Source organism: Malania oleifera, chromosome 1 (genome assembly GCF_029873635.1).
Source record: "Malania oleifera isolate guangnan ecotype guangnan chromosome 1, ASM2987363v1, whole genome shotgun sequence".
NCBI lineage: Eukaryota > Viridiplantae > Streptophyta > Magnoliopsida > Santalales > Ximeniaceae > Malania > Malania oleifera.
The window spans coordinates 17,668,814-17,686,992 of NC_080417.1; the positions used below are offsets into that span (position 1 = coordinate 17,668,814).

Here is an 18,179-nt window from a genome sequence, read left to right on the forward strand (position 1 = left end):
ATTGTTATTCAAAGGTCGCACAGGAAAAGCGCGCAGACGCCCCTTTGAACGCGTCTGACTTCTCTTTGAACAAATGAATGAGGAATAGTCTACCATTTTTATTTTTTATTTTTAATTTCAAGTGGCTAATTAACCAACAGTGACTCGGCAGCTAATTAGGATTTTTCTTCCATTTTTTTAATTTGGGTTAGGTAATTAATCAAGAGTGACTCGGTACCTGTTCTCTCTCTCTCTCTCTCTCTCTCTCTCTCTCTCTCTCTTCATATATGTATATATATAGGTTTAGAAGTTTTTGAGGCATTAATAACAGCAGAGTTAATTATCAGCTTCCTCAGCTCAATTTTCCATTATTGCAGACAGACATAGTAAATAACATATATGCACATGGCGTGCAATAAGTCATTCTGCAGCGATTACATTCTGCTGAAACCAGAGGAAGTGACTCTCTTTGACCTGCTTGCCATCTTATTTTACAGAAAGCTCGATGGCAGAAGATTTGTGGAGTGTCCAGAGGGCAAGGAGTTTGATTTCGAGCGCCGATGGCTCATATTCATGTCGGTGGTAGCTCAGGCGATTCTGCAATTAGTGAAGAAACCCATGGCGTGGATGGGATCTTTCGTAGAGCTGTGGCTCAACCTTCTGCCCACTAACGGCGGCTTACGGGGTTTTATGCTAAACCTAACACGAGGTAATATAGTTCATTAGTTTATTTAATTAATCCCCTAATGTTGTCTTCGAAGTCCAAATACAAGGAGTCAAGATGAGGTTGCATTTGCATATATGGGATTTTGTATATATTGTGTTATTAAGCTGATTGCTTATTTTAATTTTTAGATTTTAATCAATTATAAACAAATCATAATAAGAATCTGATTTTATCTAAGCATCAACCACAACCACACCTAAACTAAAATCTGTTTATTTTAACGTGTGTGTGTGTGCCAAACCTGATCAAGAAAAATATTTATTCATCAAATAATATTCAGTATAGCCACAATAAATTCAGTAAAACATGAACATGCCACAATCACAAACCATAAGAACACATTTATATGGTTCGGCCCAAAAATTGGCCTACATCCACGACAGGAACTCACCTTCGGAGACTCTATATTAAAGATAATGAAAATAAATACATATATACAGATTTACCTTTGAGGCTTATAGATCTCCTCTGAAAATTAGCTTAAGAACGACTCAAAAAAACCCCCTCTTTTGCACCTACGAAGAACCCTAGGCTTCTTCTTATCTTCTTTCATGATTTCCCTAAAAGAAACCCTCCCAAGACCTAGATCTGTGCTTACCTTCCCCTTACCCACGCGTGAACCTCCGCTGGAGGCTGGAGATCCCCAATGCCGAACCACCCTCCTCCTGCCGTCTCCTTCTCTCATGCCCCCCTCATTCTCTTGTGCGACTAAAGGAACTCTCGGCTAGTGACGACTCTCTCTCGGGTTGCTGCTCTCCCTCGCAGGTGAAGGCCCTCGGTTCTGAAAAGGAAGACATCGCTCCCTCTCTGCACTACTCTTCTAAAGTTGCCAAGCAGAAGTAAAAACCCCCGCCCCCTGCTTCTTTTTTTTTTTTTTTTTTATAATTCATTACGAGTAAATTACATCAATGTCCCCATAACAAAAGTGTAAAAAAATTATTACGCCATGAACCCAGAAATGGGACCCAGGGGTGAATTAGTAACCTAACCTGTCCCTGTATCATATAAATAACAACGATACAACATAATGAATAAGGGTCCGATCCTATGGGGTTACTAGGCACCCTATACGCATCTATACACAAATCATATACACAACGAAAAAGGTCATTCTATACATGTATTGCACCATACCAGAACCTATACAAAATAAAACGGAGTCCAGCCTCCATACATACAAAATGTACATCCGGGTGCCAACATACCCCAATACAACAACTCGCAAAACCAAGGTCCTAGCACTTACCCAAGCGCTACCTGCAATACACCGACCACTACGCTCCTAACTCTAGGACGCTAGTTCCGGTTACTCAAAGGAACTGTAAAAATGTACATACAGCAGGGGTGAGACACATCTTAATAAGGCAAACACAGGTTATATTGGTGTGTGGCATTCGAGTGTTACTATGATAGAAAATAAACACAGTTAATGCAATTCCAGTATTCTCACAATACAGTTCCAGTACAGTGCATACACGTACACAAACGCATACACACGCCCATGATCTACACGGTGTCGTCACACCCCTGGGCCTAAAGCCGGTCTGTAACATACGGCATTGGCCCGGCTTTAGGCCCATAGCCAACCCGCGAATACGACACCACTGACATATAGCTAGTCCCAAACTCCCATGGAATTGTATCGGCACTAACTAGTGGATCCACACCCTTCGGTGATCAACCGGTATAGGCCCACCCCCTTGGATATAGAGCCGAACACTCTTGCCTACATGGCAAGCGAATAACACACCCCTTCTGATATAGAGCCGGACACTCTTTTAGTACCTAAAACAATTCGGAACCCAGTTCCTATTGCATTTCAACATAACACATTCATGCATGCTCATATAACCAAACATACCACACCCATTTGGTAGTCCGAAAATCATGTTTTCCAATTATATATAGTTTAAAACACAGTCAAGGCATGACCATCCCTAATACACAGTATAAATCACAATATACCAACGATTTTCAACAAAACCAGGGATGCAACCCAATACCGCCTTTTTCCCAAAAATGTAACATAAAAAACTCATAATTTTACCTGTCAGATTCTCCCAAATGAGTAGTCAAAAAAGACACACGCCCATGCACCATAGTTCCATAGAGTCCGATTTAAAAAATAACTAATATAAACTGTATTCCCTTACCTTTCCCCCAAAATACCGATCCCAAACTCTACGGCTCCTAAACAGCGAACCAAGTTCTCAAAATCTATAAAACACGAAACAGAATATACTCACAACTCCGTCCTCTACCAAACTATCGGATTAGAAAAGAAAACCAAGTCTTACCTCGATTTTTAGTCGAAACCCGAAAATCTCCGAAACAGGATTCCAATCCATAGGTTTTGTAGAGAATCCTTCTCTGATCCTCGTGGTAATGTCAGATTTTTGAATCAGACGACGAACGACGAAGAAATCTAGAGAGAGAGAATGCCCTTTGAGTTTTAGAGAGAGAAAGAGAGAGAGGGAGAGAGGATGTTTAGATTTCTTAGCTTGGAAGCAAAATAATGGATATTTATAGCCCTTTGACTTGGGTGTCCTCATTGACGAATGGTGTCCTCATCGACGAGGCCATACAATCAGCTCATCGACGAGATGGTGACCTCGTCGACTAGCCTGAGATCCCCAGTTTCCTGAAATATTTTGTTTTCTCCTCGCCGACGAGCCTCTGTACTTCGTTAACGAGCATAACAAAGCCCTCGTCGACGAAATCTAGCTTCGTCGACGAAGCCCGCTCAAATTCCAATTTTACCCTTCTATTATTTAATTAAACCCATATTTCACGCTTTGGGTTTTTACAACCTCCCCTCCTTACAAAAATTTCGTCCTCAAAATTTGCAATGTCTCATTCACGAACTCATACATATAATTAGACACTCACACATACTCAACTCTAGAGAAACACTGGTGACTACTACAGTGCAACCCCAACATAACACATATATACATACCCTCACTTATGGCGGAGGAATACCGTGGTTACATATATACTCGTCTCAGGAGTTCACAGTATACACACTCTCGACGACTAACCATCTATCCCAACCCAAAATAGGATAACGTACAAGTACTCAAAACAACTGTGGATACTTCCGGCGTATTTCTGTTTCTAGTTCCCAAGAAGCTTCCTCAATCTCGTGGTTTCGCCACAATACATTCACTAACAGTATATCTTTGGTATGAAGCTTCTGAACTTTACGGTCCAGAACTTGAACAGGTATCTCCTCATATACTAAAGTATCCCCAATTTCCAACTCATCATAACTGATAACATGTGATGGATCCAGCACGTATCTCCTCAACATGGACATGTGAAACACATCATGGACACTCTAGAGTGCTGGAGGTAGTGCAATCCTATAGGCTACCGGACCCAATCGCTCAAGAACCTCGAATGGTCCAATATACCTTGGGCTTAGATTGCCCTTCCTCCTAAATCACATCACTCCTTTCATTGGAGCAATACGCAAAAATACCTTACCCCCCACCTCGAACTCTAACTCACAGTGGTGAACATCTGCATAACTCTTCTACCTACTCTGAGCTGATTTAGTCTTTTCCTAGATCAAAGCCACCTTCTTAGATGTCTGTTGCACAAGTTCATGTCCTAACACCTGACGTTTACCAACCTCATCCCAACATAAAGGAGATTGATACCTCCAACCATACAAAGCCTCGAACGGTGACATCCCGATACTAGCTTGGAAGCTGTTATTATAAGCGAACTCTACTAGTGGCATAAACTGTATCCAGCTACCACCAAAGTCTAACACACAAGCTCGCAGCATATCTTCCAAGATCTGTATTTTCCTCTCTGACTATCCATCAGTCTGGGGGTGGAACACTATATTGAAAGTAAGCTTCGTCCCCAGTGCCTCCTGCAAGCTTGTTCAGAATCGAGAAGTAAATCTCGGGTCGATCTGACACAATGGACACTGGTACTCTGTGCATTCTCACAATCTTATGCACATACATATATGCTAACCTACTCAGAGGATAGCTAAGCTTCATCAGTATGAAATGAGTAGATTTCGTCAATATGTTCACGATCACCCAAATAGCATTCTACCTATGAAGCGCTGGTGGCAATCCGGTAACAAAGTCCATGGAAATTTGCTCCCATTTTCACACTGGAATAGGCAAAGGCTGTAACGGCCCCACCGGCCTCTGATGCTCAGCTTTCACCTACTGACATGTCAAACGTTGCTTCACGAACCAGGCAATCTCCCTCTTCATACCACTCCACTAGAAGGACTCGCGCAAATCTCGATACATTTTCGTACTACCCGGATGTACCGTATACAAAGAACGATGCGCTTCCTCCGGAATTGTCCTTCTGATCACATTGTCATTTGGAACACATAACCTGGTCCCAAACCTCAGCACACCTCTCTCAGAGATGTTAAACTTTGTAGCCAATCCCTACTGTGCCTTTTCCATAATCTTTTCCAACTTTGCATCACTAGTCTGCGCGACTTTTATACTCTCAAACAAGGTTGGCTAGATCACCAAGCTATTAATGAAAGCCTGATGATCACCACACACCAAATCTATACCTGAACTCTCTAGATCCTGTCTGATGTGATGCTGAGTTACAACTGCAGATACAACTGTAGGTTCCAACTTCTGACTCAATGCGTCAGCTACCACATTAGCTTTCCCTGGGAGATAACTGATAACGCAATTGTAGTCCTTAATCAACTCAAGCCACCGTCTCTGCCTCATGTTCAGCTCCTTCTACGTGAAAAAGTACCTGAGGCTCTTATGGTCGATGAAGATCTCACACTGCACACCATACAAGAAGTGTCGTTAGATCTTCAGTGCATATACAACAGCAGCCAGTTCCAGAATATGCGTAGGGTAATTCTTCTTATACTCCTTAAGTTGCTGAGAAGCATACGCTACTACCTTACTCTGCTGCATAAGCACACATCCCAAACCTTTTAGAGACGCATTGTTATAGATCACAAATCCCCCATCTCCTAAAGGAATGGTCAATACTGGAGCAGTAACCAGCTAGTGCTTCAACTCGAGAAGCACTGCTCACAATCACTAGTCCAGTTAAACTTCACCCCTTTCCTGGTCAGTCATGTTAGAAGTCTAGAAAATTTAGAGAAAGCCTCTACGAACCGATAATAATAACCCTCTAGTCGACCACAACTTCAATCTTGTTAGGATCAACTAAGATATCATATCACCAGTCACCATATGGCTTAAGAATGCAATCTGACTCAACCAAAAATCACACTTCTTCAGTTTAGCATACAACTTCCTGTCTTGCAGAATCTGTAGCACCAACCACAAATGGTCCTCATGCCCTTTCGAGCTCCTCGAGTATACCAGAATGTCTTTAATGAATACCACTACAAACTGGTCCACGTACTCATGGAAAACCCTATTTATAATATCCATAAATGCCACTGGAGCATTCGTCAACCCAAAAGGCATGACTAAGAATTCGTAAGGGCCATATCTGGTTCGGAAAGAAGTATTCGCAACATCCTCAAATCTGATCCTCACCTGATGATATCTTGACTGCAAGTTGATCTTCGAAAAGAATCGTGTCCCCTGCAACTGGTAAAAAAGATCATCGATATGAGGTGAAGGATAGCGATTCTTCACAGTCACCTTGTTAATCTCACGATAATTAATGCACATACGCATCGATCCGTCCTTCTTCTTTATAAAGAGTACTGGAGCACCCCAGGGTGAAACACTAGGTCGAATGAATCCCCTGTCTAGTAATTCCTGCAACTGGTCCTTCAACTCTCGAAGTTCTGCTGGAGCCATCAGGTATGGAGCCTTAGAGATTGGTGCCTTGCCAGGCAGTAACTTTATAGCAAACTCCACCTCACAATCCAGAGGTAAGCTAGGTAAATCATCTAGAAACACATCTGGTAACTCGCTAACTACCCGAATATCCTCGAGTCTTAACACATCCTGGGGCGGTTCCTTTACACAAGCTAGGTACCCCTGACATCTGTCCAAGAGTAGCCTCCTTGCCTGGACTGTTGATAGAATCTGTGGTGTCAAACGCACACACGATCCCACAAATTCATACTTTTGCTCCCTAGGAGGTTTGAACACTACTACCTTCCTACGACAGTTGATCACAGCATAACTGAAGAATGACCAATCTATCCCTAAAATTACATCGAACCCCAAAATGTTGTATGCCATAGCATTCACCGGTAGCAGCCTTCCTTGAATTATCACTGGGCAGTTTGCTAACATCCTACTACAGAATGATATACTCCCAGATGGTGTAGCAATAGACAATACAGTGTTCATGACTTGGGTCTCAACCCCACACAGTTTAACAAAACTCACAGATACAAAAGAATGGGTCACACCCGAATCAAACAAAACATAAGCTTTATTTGAAAGCCATAATAAGGTACCTGTCACTACGTTCCCTGCATGTTCAACATCCACTGGAGTAAGAGAGCATACTCTGGCCAGAGCTGTATTCATCTGAACGGTTCCCCGAGGTATCAGATTACTCCCCTGGTTCACACTAGATGTAGGCATATCTCTCTTCAGTGCATGATAGTAGCGAGCCATATGGCCTGATCGATCACAGTTGTAGCAATTACCCCCAAATGATCGACACTCACCTTCGTGCCACCTGAGGCACCTGGTACAACGATCTTGCGTCTGACTCGCCTGAGTACCCTGGTGCTCGGTATTCTGACGGTAACTCGAGCCCTTGTTCCTCTTCTCTCACGATCCCTGACGAGATCCCGAATGAGAACCAGAAGATACTGTCCACTTCCTCGATTCCTGATCCACCTCATCCTCTCGGATGTCATTCTCGATCACCGTGGCCTTGTCTACCAAAACTAAAAACTCGTGGATCTGAAGCATACCCACCAACCTATGGATATCCTTCCTCAAACCCTTCTCAAATCTCCAAGTCTTCTCGTACTTGCTCGAGATCAGACACGGCACAAAGCGGGACAACTCTCTATACCGAGTAGCATACCCCTGAACCGTCATATCTCCCTATGACAGAGCAGAAAACTCATCAGCCTTCGCATCACGAGTGGAGGCCGGAAAGTATCTCTTAAAGAAAACCTCCTTGAAACAACTCCAAGATATCTTCGAAACACCAGCTCTCTGCTTCTCCAGCATATTCACGGCAGTCCACCAACGCCTCACATCCCTAAACAACTGGAAGGTAGTGTATAGAACTCTATGCTAATCCGTATAGTGGAGGACTTCTAGAATCCTCTCAGTCTTCTCGTCCCAGTCCTCCACTACTTTCGGATCTGGTCCCCCTACAAATGTCGGTAGGTGCATGTGCGTGAACCTCTTGATGGTACACCCTGCAGCAGTAGGAGAGCGTTCGCGTTCCCTGACACTCAGCCTAATTTCCTACATAACCTGCCTCATCAAACCTCGAGGCACTGACAAAGACTTATCACTGGCAGTCTCCTCAAAACCACTTCCCAATCATGTTAACTACCACCTTTAAGGTCCAAGTCTATCCTATCACACCGACACAGAAGTCATCAATGGTCTACCCTGCTTTTACCGAAATCTTCATTCTAGAAAAAACATGGAATACCACCGAAAAATCCCTCTCTAGCAACAAAACAACCCTAGACCTACTTTACCCATTTCCTTCCTCCTATACTCTGGTATATACATATAGCTACACCTAACCAAGTCTACAAGACCTAGTAACCTGGTTAGCTCAAATACCAAGCTGTCACGCCCCGAACCCAGAAATGGGATCCAAGGGTGAATTAGTAACCTAACCTGTCCCTATATCATGCAAATAACAACGATACACCATAGTGAATGAGGGTTCAACCCCGTGGGGTTACCAGGCACCCTATACGCATCCATACACAAATCATATACATAGCGGAAAAGGTCATTCTATACATGTATTGTACCATACCAGAGCCTATACAAAAGAAAACGGAGTCTAGGCTCCATACAAACAAAACATACATCCGGGTGTGAACATACCCCAATACGGCAACCCGCAAAACTAAGGTCCTAGTACTTACCCAAGCACTACCAGCAGTACACCGGTCACTACGCTCCCAACTCTAGGACAGTAGTTCCGGTTACTCGAAGGACCTATAAAAATGTACATATAGTAGGGGTGAGACATATCTTAGTAAGGCAAACACATGTTATATTAGTGTGTGGCATTCGAGTGTTATCATGACAGCAAATAAACACAGTTAATGCAATTCCAGTATTCTCACAATATAGTTCTAGTACAGTGCATACACACACATACGCATATGCACGCCCATAATCTACACGATGTCGTCACACCCTTCAGCTCAAAGCCGGTCCATAACATACAACGTTGGCCTGTAGCCAACCTGCAAATACGGCGCCACTGGTACATGGCTAGTCCTAGACTCCCATGGCATCATACCGGCTCTAACTAGTGGATCGACACCCTTCGGTGATTTATTGGTATAGGCTTACGCCCTTGGATATAGAGCCGGACACTCTTGCCTACATGGCAAGCAAATAACACACGCCCTCCGATATAGAGCCAGACATTCTTTCAGTACTTGGAACAATTCAGAACCTAGTTCCTATTGCATTTCAACATAACACATTCATGCATGCTTATATAACCAAACATTTTACACCCATTTGTTAATCCAAAAATCAAGTTTTCCAGTCATTTACAGTTTAAAACAATGTCAAGGCATGACCATCCCTAATACACAGTATAAATCACAATATACCAAGGGTTTTCAACAAAACTAGGGATGCAACTCAATACCCCCCTTTTCCCAAAAATGTAATATGAAAAACCCATAATTTTACCCATTAGATTGCCTTAAATAAGTAGTCAAAATAGACACAGGACCGTGGACCACAGTTCCATCGAGTCTAATTTCAAAAATAACTATTATAAATTGTATTCCCTTACCTTTCCCCCAAAAGACCAATCCCGAACTCTATGGCTCCTAAACAGCTAACCGGGTTCTCAAAATCTACAAAACACAGTATATAATATACTCACAACTCCATCCTCTACCAAACTATCGAATCAGAAAAGAAAATCAAGCCTTACCTCGATTTTTAGCCGAAACCCGAAAATCTCCGAAATGGGATTCTGATTCCTAAGTTTTGTAGAGAATCCTTCCCTGATCCTCATTGTAATGTTAGATTATCGAATCAGACGATGAACGATGAAGAAATCTAGAGAGAGAGAGTGCCCTTCGAGTTCTAGGAAGAGAGGATATTTAGATTTCTTAACTTGGAAGCAAAAGAATGGATATTTATAGCCCTTTTACTCGGGCATCCTCGTCGACAAGGCCATACAGTCAGCTCGTCGACGAGACGGTGACCTCGCCGACGAGCTTGAGATCCCCGATTTCTCGAAACCTCTCGGCTTCTCCTCGTCAACGAGCCTCTGTACTTCATTGATGAGCACAACAAAGCCTTCGTCGATGAAATCTGGCTTCATTGACGAAGCCTGCTCAAATTCTAATTTTACCTTTCTCTTATTTAATTAAACCCACATTTCACAATTCGGGTTCTTACAAAAACAGCTGCTGGATCTCTCTTAAAATGTACGGCCCGAATTTTTCCTTCAAGCTTGTGATCCTTGCACCTCCTTAGCATCTCCTATGGCAGTTCCTGCAAAACAAACACTAGCAACTTCCAAGGTTAACCAATTTTGAACAATATTCAAAATTGGATTAGGTATTGCTTTAGTCATCATATCAGAAGGATTATCCTTTGTTGGAATTTTCCTTACTTCTATTTCACCACTAGAAATAATATCCCTCACAAAATGTAGCCTAACATCTATATGTTTGAACCTATCATGATAAACATGATTCCTAACCAAATAAATAGTGCTTTGATTGTCACAATAAATTATAATGGTTCCAATATACATTCCTAACTCTAGACATAGTACTTTTATCCATATAGCCTCCTTAAAGGCTTCAGTCATGGCAATATATTCAGCCTCCATGGTAGATAAGGCTACCACCGACTGCATGTGTGATTTCAAACTAATAGCACTACCTAAAAAAGAAAAGACCATACCAGACAAAGACTTCCTGGTATCTATATTTCCAGCATAATCAGAATCTACATATCCTTTTAACCCTATTTCACAATGCATATCCCTTTTTCCAAATATTAATCCTTACTAATTTGTTCTAGACAAGTATTGAAAAATTTGTTTCAAAGCATACTAACGTGGTTTTCCAGGTTTGCTCATAAATCTACTCACTTGACTTACAGCATAAGATAGATGAGGTCTAGAACATACCATAGCATACATTACACTACCAACCATACTAACATAAGGTATTCTATTCATAAACAGTGACTCATTTTCAGTTTCAGGACACTGTTTTCTAGACAATTTAGCATGTTGTGCAATAGGAATAGAAGTAAATTTAACATAACTCATTCGAAATCTTTTTAACACCTTTGAAATATAAGAATTTTGAGACAAGTAGAGAAGCTTTTTATTCCTTTCTCTAGTTTTTTCCATACCAAGTATTCTTTTAGCAGGTCCTAAGTTTTTCATTTCAAATTCAGATTTAAGCATGCACTTAACTTGATTTAACATATCCAAGTCTACATGAGCAACCAACATGTCATCAACATATAATAGCAAATATATAGATGACATTTATTACATGATTTATAATAAAGACAGCCATCATAATTGCTTCTACAGAAATCATTTTGAATCATGTAAGAATCAAATCGTTTATACCATTGTCTAGGTGATTGTTTCAGCCCATACAAAGATTTCTTTAATAAACATACATGATTTTTATTTATTTCTGTATCAAAACCCTCAAGAGGTTGCACATAAATTGTTTCTTCTAAAGTACCATGCAAGAAAGCAGTTTTAACATCAAGTTATTCCAAATGCAAGTCATGTATAGCAATAAAAGATAATAGAATTCTAATTGAACTATGCCTTGCAATAGGGGAAAATATTTCATTATAGTCTACCCCTTCCCTTTGTGTAATTCCCTTAGCCACTAACCTAACTTTATACCTAGGTGGTTCAACTCCAGGGATTCCCTCTTTCCTTTTAAAGATCCACTTGGATCTTATGAGTTTCTATTTTTCCAGTCTAGGTACCATCATCCATGTCTTATTCTTGTTTAGAGACTCCATATGTTTTTGCATTGCAAGAATCCATTTTTTAGCCTCTTTACTATCCATGACCTCTCTAAAAGTCCTAGATTCCACCTCAATTTCTGTTTCAACAACATACAGAGCAAAAGTTGTCATAGCATCTTCCCCATACCGCTTTGAGGAGGTCTTATAACCTTCCTCTCCCTATCATGTACTAGAAGGTAGGTTTTACTTAATTTAGAGGTTTTTGGTTCTGAGTTTTTCTCCTCAAAATCTACAGCATCTGTTTCTAAATGGTTATGAGAAGTGGAGGGTTGCTCCACCTTAAGCTGCAGGTCACTAGTATCAGAGTGCCTAATACTTTCATCTGAATTTTTTGGTTTTCCCCCCATTTTAATTTCATTAAAAACTGCATCCCTACTAATAATACATTTTTGTTTTTCAAGTTCTATAACCTAGAGCTTATAGCCTTTAACCCCCTTTGGGTATCCCACAAAAATGCATTTAATAACCATAGGCTATAATTTATCAGTTCTAATGTGGGCATAGACTACACACCCAAAAACTTTTAAACCCTGATAATTAGCAGGCTTACCCAACTAGATTTCTTGAGGGGTTTTAAAGTTTAGAGCTAAGAAGGACACCTATTAATAAGGTATACGGCAGTGGTCACCGCCTCTGCCCAAAAGGTCTTAAGCAGACCTGAAGTGGTTAACATGCATCTTACCCTTTCCAGAATAGTCCTATTCATCCTTTCAGCTAATCCATTTTGTTGGGGAGTATCCCTAACAGTTCTATGTCTAGCAATGCCCTCAACTTTACAAAATTCAGAAAATTCATTTCACAAGTATTCTAATCCATTGTCTGTTCTTAGTGTTTTAACTTTTCTACCAACTTGAGTTTCAATTAAGGTTTTCCATTCTTTAAACTTTTCAAAAGTATTACTTTTATATTTTAGAATATAAACCCATACTTTTCTAGAAAATTCATCTATAATTGACAGAAAATACCTAGAACCACCATGAGAACTAACCGTAGCAAGCCCCCACAAGTCTGAATGTATGTAATCAAGAGTCTGTTTTGTGGTGTGAGTGGATTTCTTAAAACTAACCCTAATAGACTTACACAAGAAACACTCCTCACAAAATGACAATTCCTCAAGTTTTCTATCCCCAAGCAGCTCCTGTTTCTTTAACTCCTTTAGGCCTTGGGGCTAACATGTCCTAGCCTCTTATGTGACAAAGAAACCTGATTTTCTACCCTATGATTCATAGGTGAAGCCTCACCAATCACTGCCTTTCCTACCAAGGTGTACAACCCATTCTTTAGCACCCCTTTAATCACTACCAGTGAACCTCTACATACTCTTAGGCTACCTCCTTCAGACTTAAATGTGTACCCTGTCTTATCTAAGCTACCAAGAGAAATCAAGTTTCTCTTCAGCTTAGGTATGTACCTCACTTCTCTTAGCACTCTTTCAATCCCATCATGCATTAGAAGCATCACTATCCCAATACCCTGTATTTTACATGACTTATTGTTTCCTAGGACAACATGACCTCCTTCTAAGAATGTAAAAGACTCAAACCAGTTTTTCAACAGACACATGTCGAAGGAACATCCTGAATCTAATATCCATTCATTTCCCAAATCTTTCTCAGAGATGTTTAACACTTCTTCAATATCATACCAATCTAAAACTATAGCTGCCTTACCCTTTGATTCAGAGGTGGTGGCATTGGCAACCTTTTTCCTTTCAGGGCAGTCCCGTTTAAAATGCCCTTCCTTGTGACAGGCAAAACACATTAGTGCTTTGCTTTTAGACTTTGATCTAGACCTCTTTCCTTTTCCTTTCTTGTCCCTCTTTTCAAACCTACCTCTCACATTTAACCTTTCCCCTAGCCCTGATTTAGACTCAAACTTAGTGTGCAATTCCCTAGAGTGCAAAAAGGCTTGCATATCTTCTAAAGTTAGCCTCTCTCTCTCCCATACATCATAGTTTCTTTAAGATTTTCCTATATGGAATCAAGAGAACTCAATAAAAGAATTGTCTAATCTTCTTCATCTATACTAATATCAATATTAGCAAGATCCAAAAGAATTTTATTAAATTCATCTAAATGTTCAGCAATCGATGTTCCAGGGGTTATTCTAAAGGTGTAGAGTCTAGTCTTCTTATGGAGTCTATTTGCTAGGGATTTTTTCATGTACAAAATTTATAGTTTTGACCAAACTCCAGCTACCGTATCCTCATTGGCAACTTCCCTAAGTACTTTGTCTCCTAGGGACAAGATAATGGCACTATGTGCCTTTTGGAGGATTTCGAGCTTCACTTTGTCGGTGGAGGGTAAACTTGGTTTCCCCTCTTGTGAAGTGGAAGCCCCCTTCTTTTCTCCAAGAAGAGCCTCCTCAAGCCCTTGGTGTACCAAGATGGCATACATTTTAATCCTCCATAAACCAAAGTCATTTTTTCTAGTGAATTTTTCTATTTTAAACTTAGCGGTCCCCATCACATAGCCAGGCTCTGATACCACTTGTTGTGTTATTAATTTGATTGCTTATTCTAATTTTTAGATTTCAATCAATTATAAACAAACCACAATAAGAATATGATTTTATCTAAGCATCAACCACAACCACATCTAAACTAAAACTTGTTTATTTCAACGTGTGCGTGTGTGCCAAGCCTAATCAAGAAAAATATTTATTCACCAAATAATATTCAACAAAGTCATAACAAATTCAGCAAAACATAAACATGCCACAATCACAAACCACAAGAACACATTTATGTGGTTTGGCCCAAAAAATGGCCTACATCCACGACAAGAACTCACCTTCAAAGATTCTATATTAAAGATAGTGGAAATAAATACATATACATAGGTTTACTTTTGAGGCTTACCGATCTCCTCTGAAAATCAGCTCAAGAAGGACCCAAGAAAAACCCCTCTTAGCACCTGCGAGGAACTTTAGGCTTCTTCCTATCTTCCTCCCTGATTTCCCTAAAAGAAACCCTCCCAAGGCCTAGATCTGTGCTTACCTTCCCCTTACTCGCGCGTGAACCTCTGCTGGAGGTTGGAAATCCCCAATGCCAAACCACCCTCCTCCTACCATCTCCTTCTCTTGTGCACCCCTCACTCTCCCACGTGGCTAAAGGAACTCTTGGCTAGTGACTGCTCTCGCTCAGGTTGTTGCTCTCCCTCGCAAGTGAAGGCCCTCAGTTCTGAAAATGAAGACGTCTCTCCCTCTCTACGCTGCTGTTTTGAAGCTACCAAATAGAAGTAAAAAACCCCCCGCCCCCTGCAGTTTTTTTTTTTTTTATAATTCATTACAAGTAAATTACATCAATGCCCCTATAACAAAAGTGTAGAAAAACAACCACTTGATCTCTCTCAAAATGGATGGCCTGGATTTTTCCTTCAAATTTGACACTCCAACAATATACATGATGGGGAGGATTAACTTTAGATTGTTGCAGGGAAGTTGGTGATACCAAAGAAGGAATCAGCAGAGTTCATGTCAGCCATTGGGTATGTAGATGAGAGAGTGGGGTTGGACAGAAATATTAAACAAGACGATAGGAGATACAATGGAGCACTCTCAATAATGGCTTCAAAATTAGCATACGAGAACGAAGCCTGCATTAAATCCATAGTCACCAATCACTGGAAGGTACGTATTATTTATACCTAGAACTAAAAACATGACCCAAAAAGGAAAAATCTTCATTCAAAAATTGCAAATTTGTTTGGGGTCTATTTTTTTTTTTTTTAAAAAAGTTTTTTTACAACTCAAATTATTGACTGACTAGGTGTGTATTTGAAATATTCATGAAGCTCCCTTTTTACCATTGTGTAGTTACTATTAGTTAGACGGTCCTATTAGTTACTATTAGTTAGGACCCTGGTGTGATACTTGATAATTATTAATCCTAGTCAGGACACATCTTGAAATGCATATCTTAGGACCTTAATCATTTGACTTAAAGATATTAATATATATGTATAATGTGTGTTTGTTTTTATGTGCAGATGGAATTCTTGGGATTTTATGACTTTTGGAATGGTAATGACAGAAAATTAGTTGGTTTGAATAATTTCGCACTACTCTTCCTTGTGTCCCTACTTCAAGTTTTTTTTTTTTTTTTTTAAAAAAAAAACAAAAAGCAAACTGGTAACCATACACATTTTGCTATGAAACAAGCCGAGTGTAGGTCCTCACTCAGGCTAATATTACTCCCCCATCCCCTCCCAAAAAAAAAAAAAAAAGTTTTGGAATGCTTATATATACTTCCTAATAAAAAAAGAGTCAATTCAACAACAACAAAGACCAAATGCTTCCTGTGACTAAAACCTTTAACATTATATTTTTATGGTTGGCAGATTATCAAGATAAATGTACGACACAAGCCTTCCTACTACACGACAAAGATACAAAAACCATTGTCGTATCTTTTAGGGGCACAGAGCCATTCGATGCCGATGCATGGTGCACTGATGCTGACATCTCTTGGTACGAGCTCCCTGGGGTGGGAAGGATCCATGGTGGGTTTATGAAAGCCCTAGGGTTGCAGAAAAACAAAGGTTGGCCTAAGGAAATTGAAGAAAACAACGGTACTGCTTATGGCCACCCACCTCCTGCGTACTATGCCATTAGGAATATGTTGCGAGAACTTCTACAAACCAATGAAGACACAAAATTCATAGCTACAGGCCATAGTTTGGGTGCAGCACTAGCAATTCTCTTCCCTGCAATTTTGGCCATGCATGGGGAGGTGTGGATGTTGGAGAGATTGGACGGGGTTTATACGTTTGGGCAACCAAGGGTGGGAGATGGGGAGTTTGGGAAGTTCATGAAGAAGCAGTTGAAAGAGCACAAGATTAGGTATTTGAGGTATGTTTACTGTAATGATATGGTGCCTAGGTTGCCCATGGATAATGCAGCTCTCATGTTCAAACACTTTGGACCATGCCTCTTCTATAATAGCTTATATCAAGGGAAGGTGTGCATCTCTCTCTCTCTCTCTCTCTCTCTCTCTCTCTCTCTCTCTCTCTCTCTCTCTCTCTCTCTCTATGAGTTGGGTTGTGTTAGGCTTTAGATTGCTATCACTTTTGGAAAAACATTAATTAGGGGTTGCCAATGATCATTTGAAGGCAATCACTGATAAAGATCTTTGCCCTTTTAACTTAAAATGCAGGTTATTCGAGAAGAACCAAACAAGAACTACTTCTCACTATCAGCAGCAATTCCCATGTTCCTCAATGCAGTTTGGGAGCTAGTAAGAGGCTTTATTCTTCTGTATATTTGGGGACCAAGCTACAAAGAAGGGTGGTTCCTTAAATCTTATAGGGTTTTTGGACTAGTAGTCCCTGGTCTTTCAGCTCATGCTCCCCAAGATTACGACAACATTACTCGTGTGGGACAAGTCCTTGAACCTACACATTAAAACATTAGTTCTCGAGTTCTAGCATAGCTATTGGCATATGGATTGACTATTGTTATTTGATTCTAGCTTAATTGTTGTATTACAATAATAAAGTAATTAATGAGCTTATACTTTTTGTGATTATTTGAAAAAGGGTAAGATTTATAGTTTCAGTGAAATTTTAAGAATGGCATTGTCCAATAGAAAATTGAATTATTTCTTAAAATTATAACTAATTAATAGTTATGATATTGCTATTAAAAAATAAAGTGAATGGTGAATAATGTAAAGAGGGGGAAATGCCGAGATTTACATTGTGATTTGACTTTAAAGTTTGCATCTAATATACATCACTAATACTAATTAAACTAATATAAAGATATAATCATGTATGCATAAGATTGCAAAACTTTGATAAGATTATACATATACCAACTTTGTGACTTAGAAATAAAATATTTTTAAATATTTTAAAATAAAAATTATTTTATTACTTATTGTAAACTCCCCTTTTAAAAGGTGGGTTGGAGCATAGAGAGATGCTCAAGTTATTATTATATATACATTTGTAGGAAATGTAAGAGAAAAACAAAAAAGAAAGAAGCCAAATTGTGTAAACATCTCTTTTAAAGAAGACTCATGAAAACAATTATCCTATCTCCACTATATATATTCTTCATTAAATCTATGTATCTAATTAAAGGTGCATGGATTTTTTAAATCTTTACACATTTTAGCAATCATAACCACTAAAGGTATCAAGAGGAGCGCAAAAAATCTAGAGATCATACACATTGATATTTGTAGGACTATTTAATCCTTGCCTAAATGGCTAGAGATATTTTATCTCATTCACTTGTTAACAATAATTTTTTTACCTTTCAAGACAAAGACTCTTTTGAATATATGAAAGTGGAAGCAAATAAAAAGAGGA

At 39.8% G+C, this 18,179-nt stretch overlaps 1 protein-coding gene across 1 annotated transcript; it reads left to right on the plus strand.

Annotated features, from left to right (window-relative positions):
• The first annotated feature begins 300 nt into the window (after positions 1 to 300).
• LOC131158777 (triacylglycerol lipase OBL1-like) lies at positions 301 to 17,389 on the plus strand. The gene is made up of 5 exons (XM_058113631.1): positions 301 to 688; positions 15,299 to 15,492; positions 15,852 to 15,885; positions 16,203 to 16,822; positions 17,018 to 17,389. The coding sequence occupies exons 1-5, from the start codon at positions 379 to 381 to the stop codon at positions 17,264 to 17,266; spliced, it is 1,407 nt and encodes a 468-aa protein (XP_057969614.1). The 5' UTR covers positions 301 to 378; the 3' UTR covers positions 17,267 to 17,389.
• Positions 17,390 to 18,179: the final 790 nt, after the last annotated feature.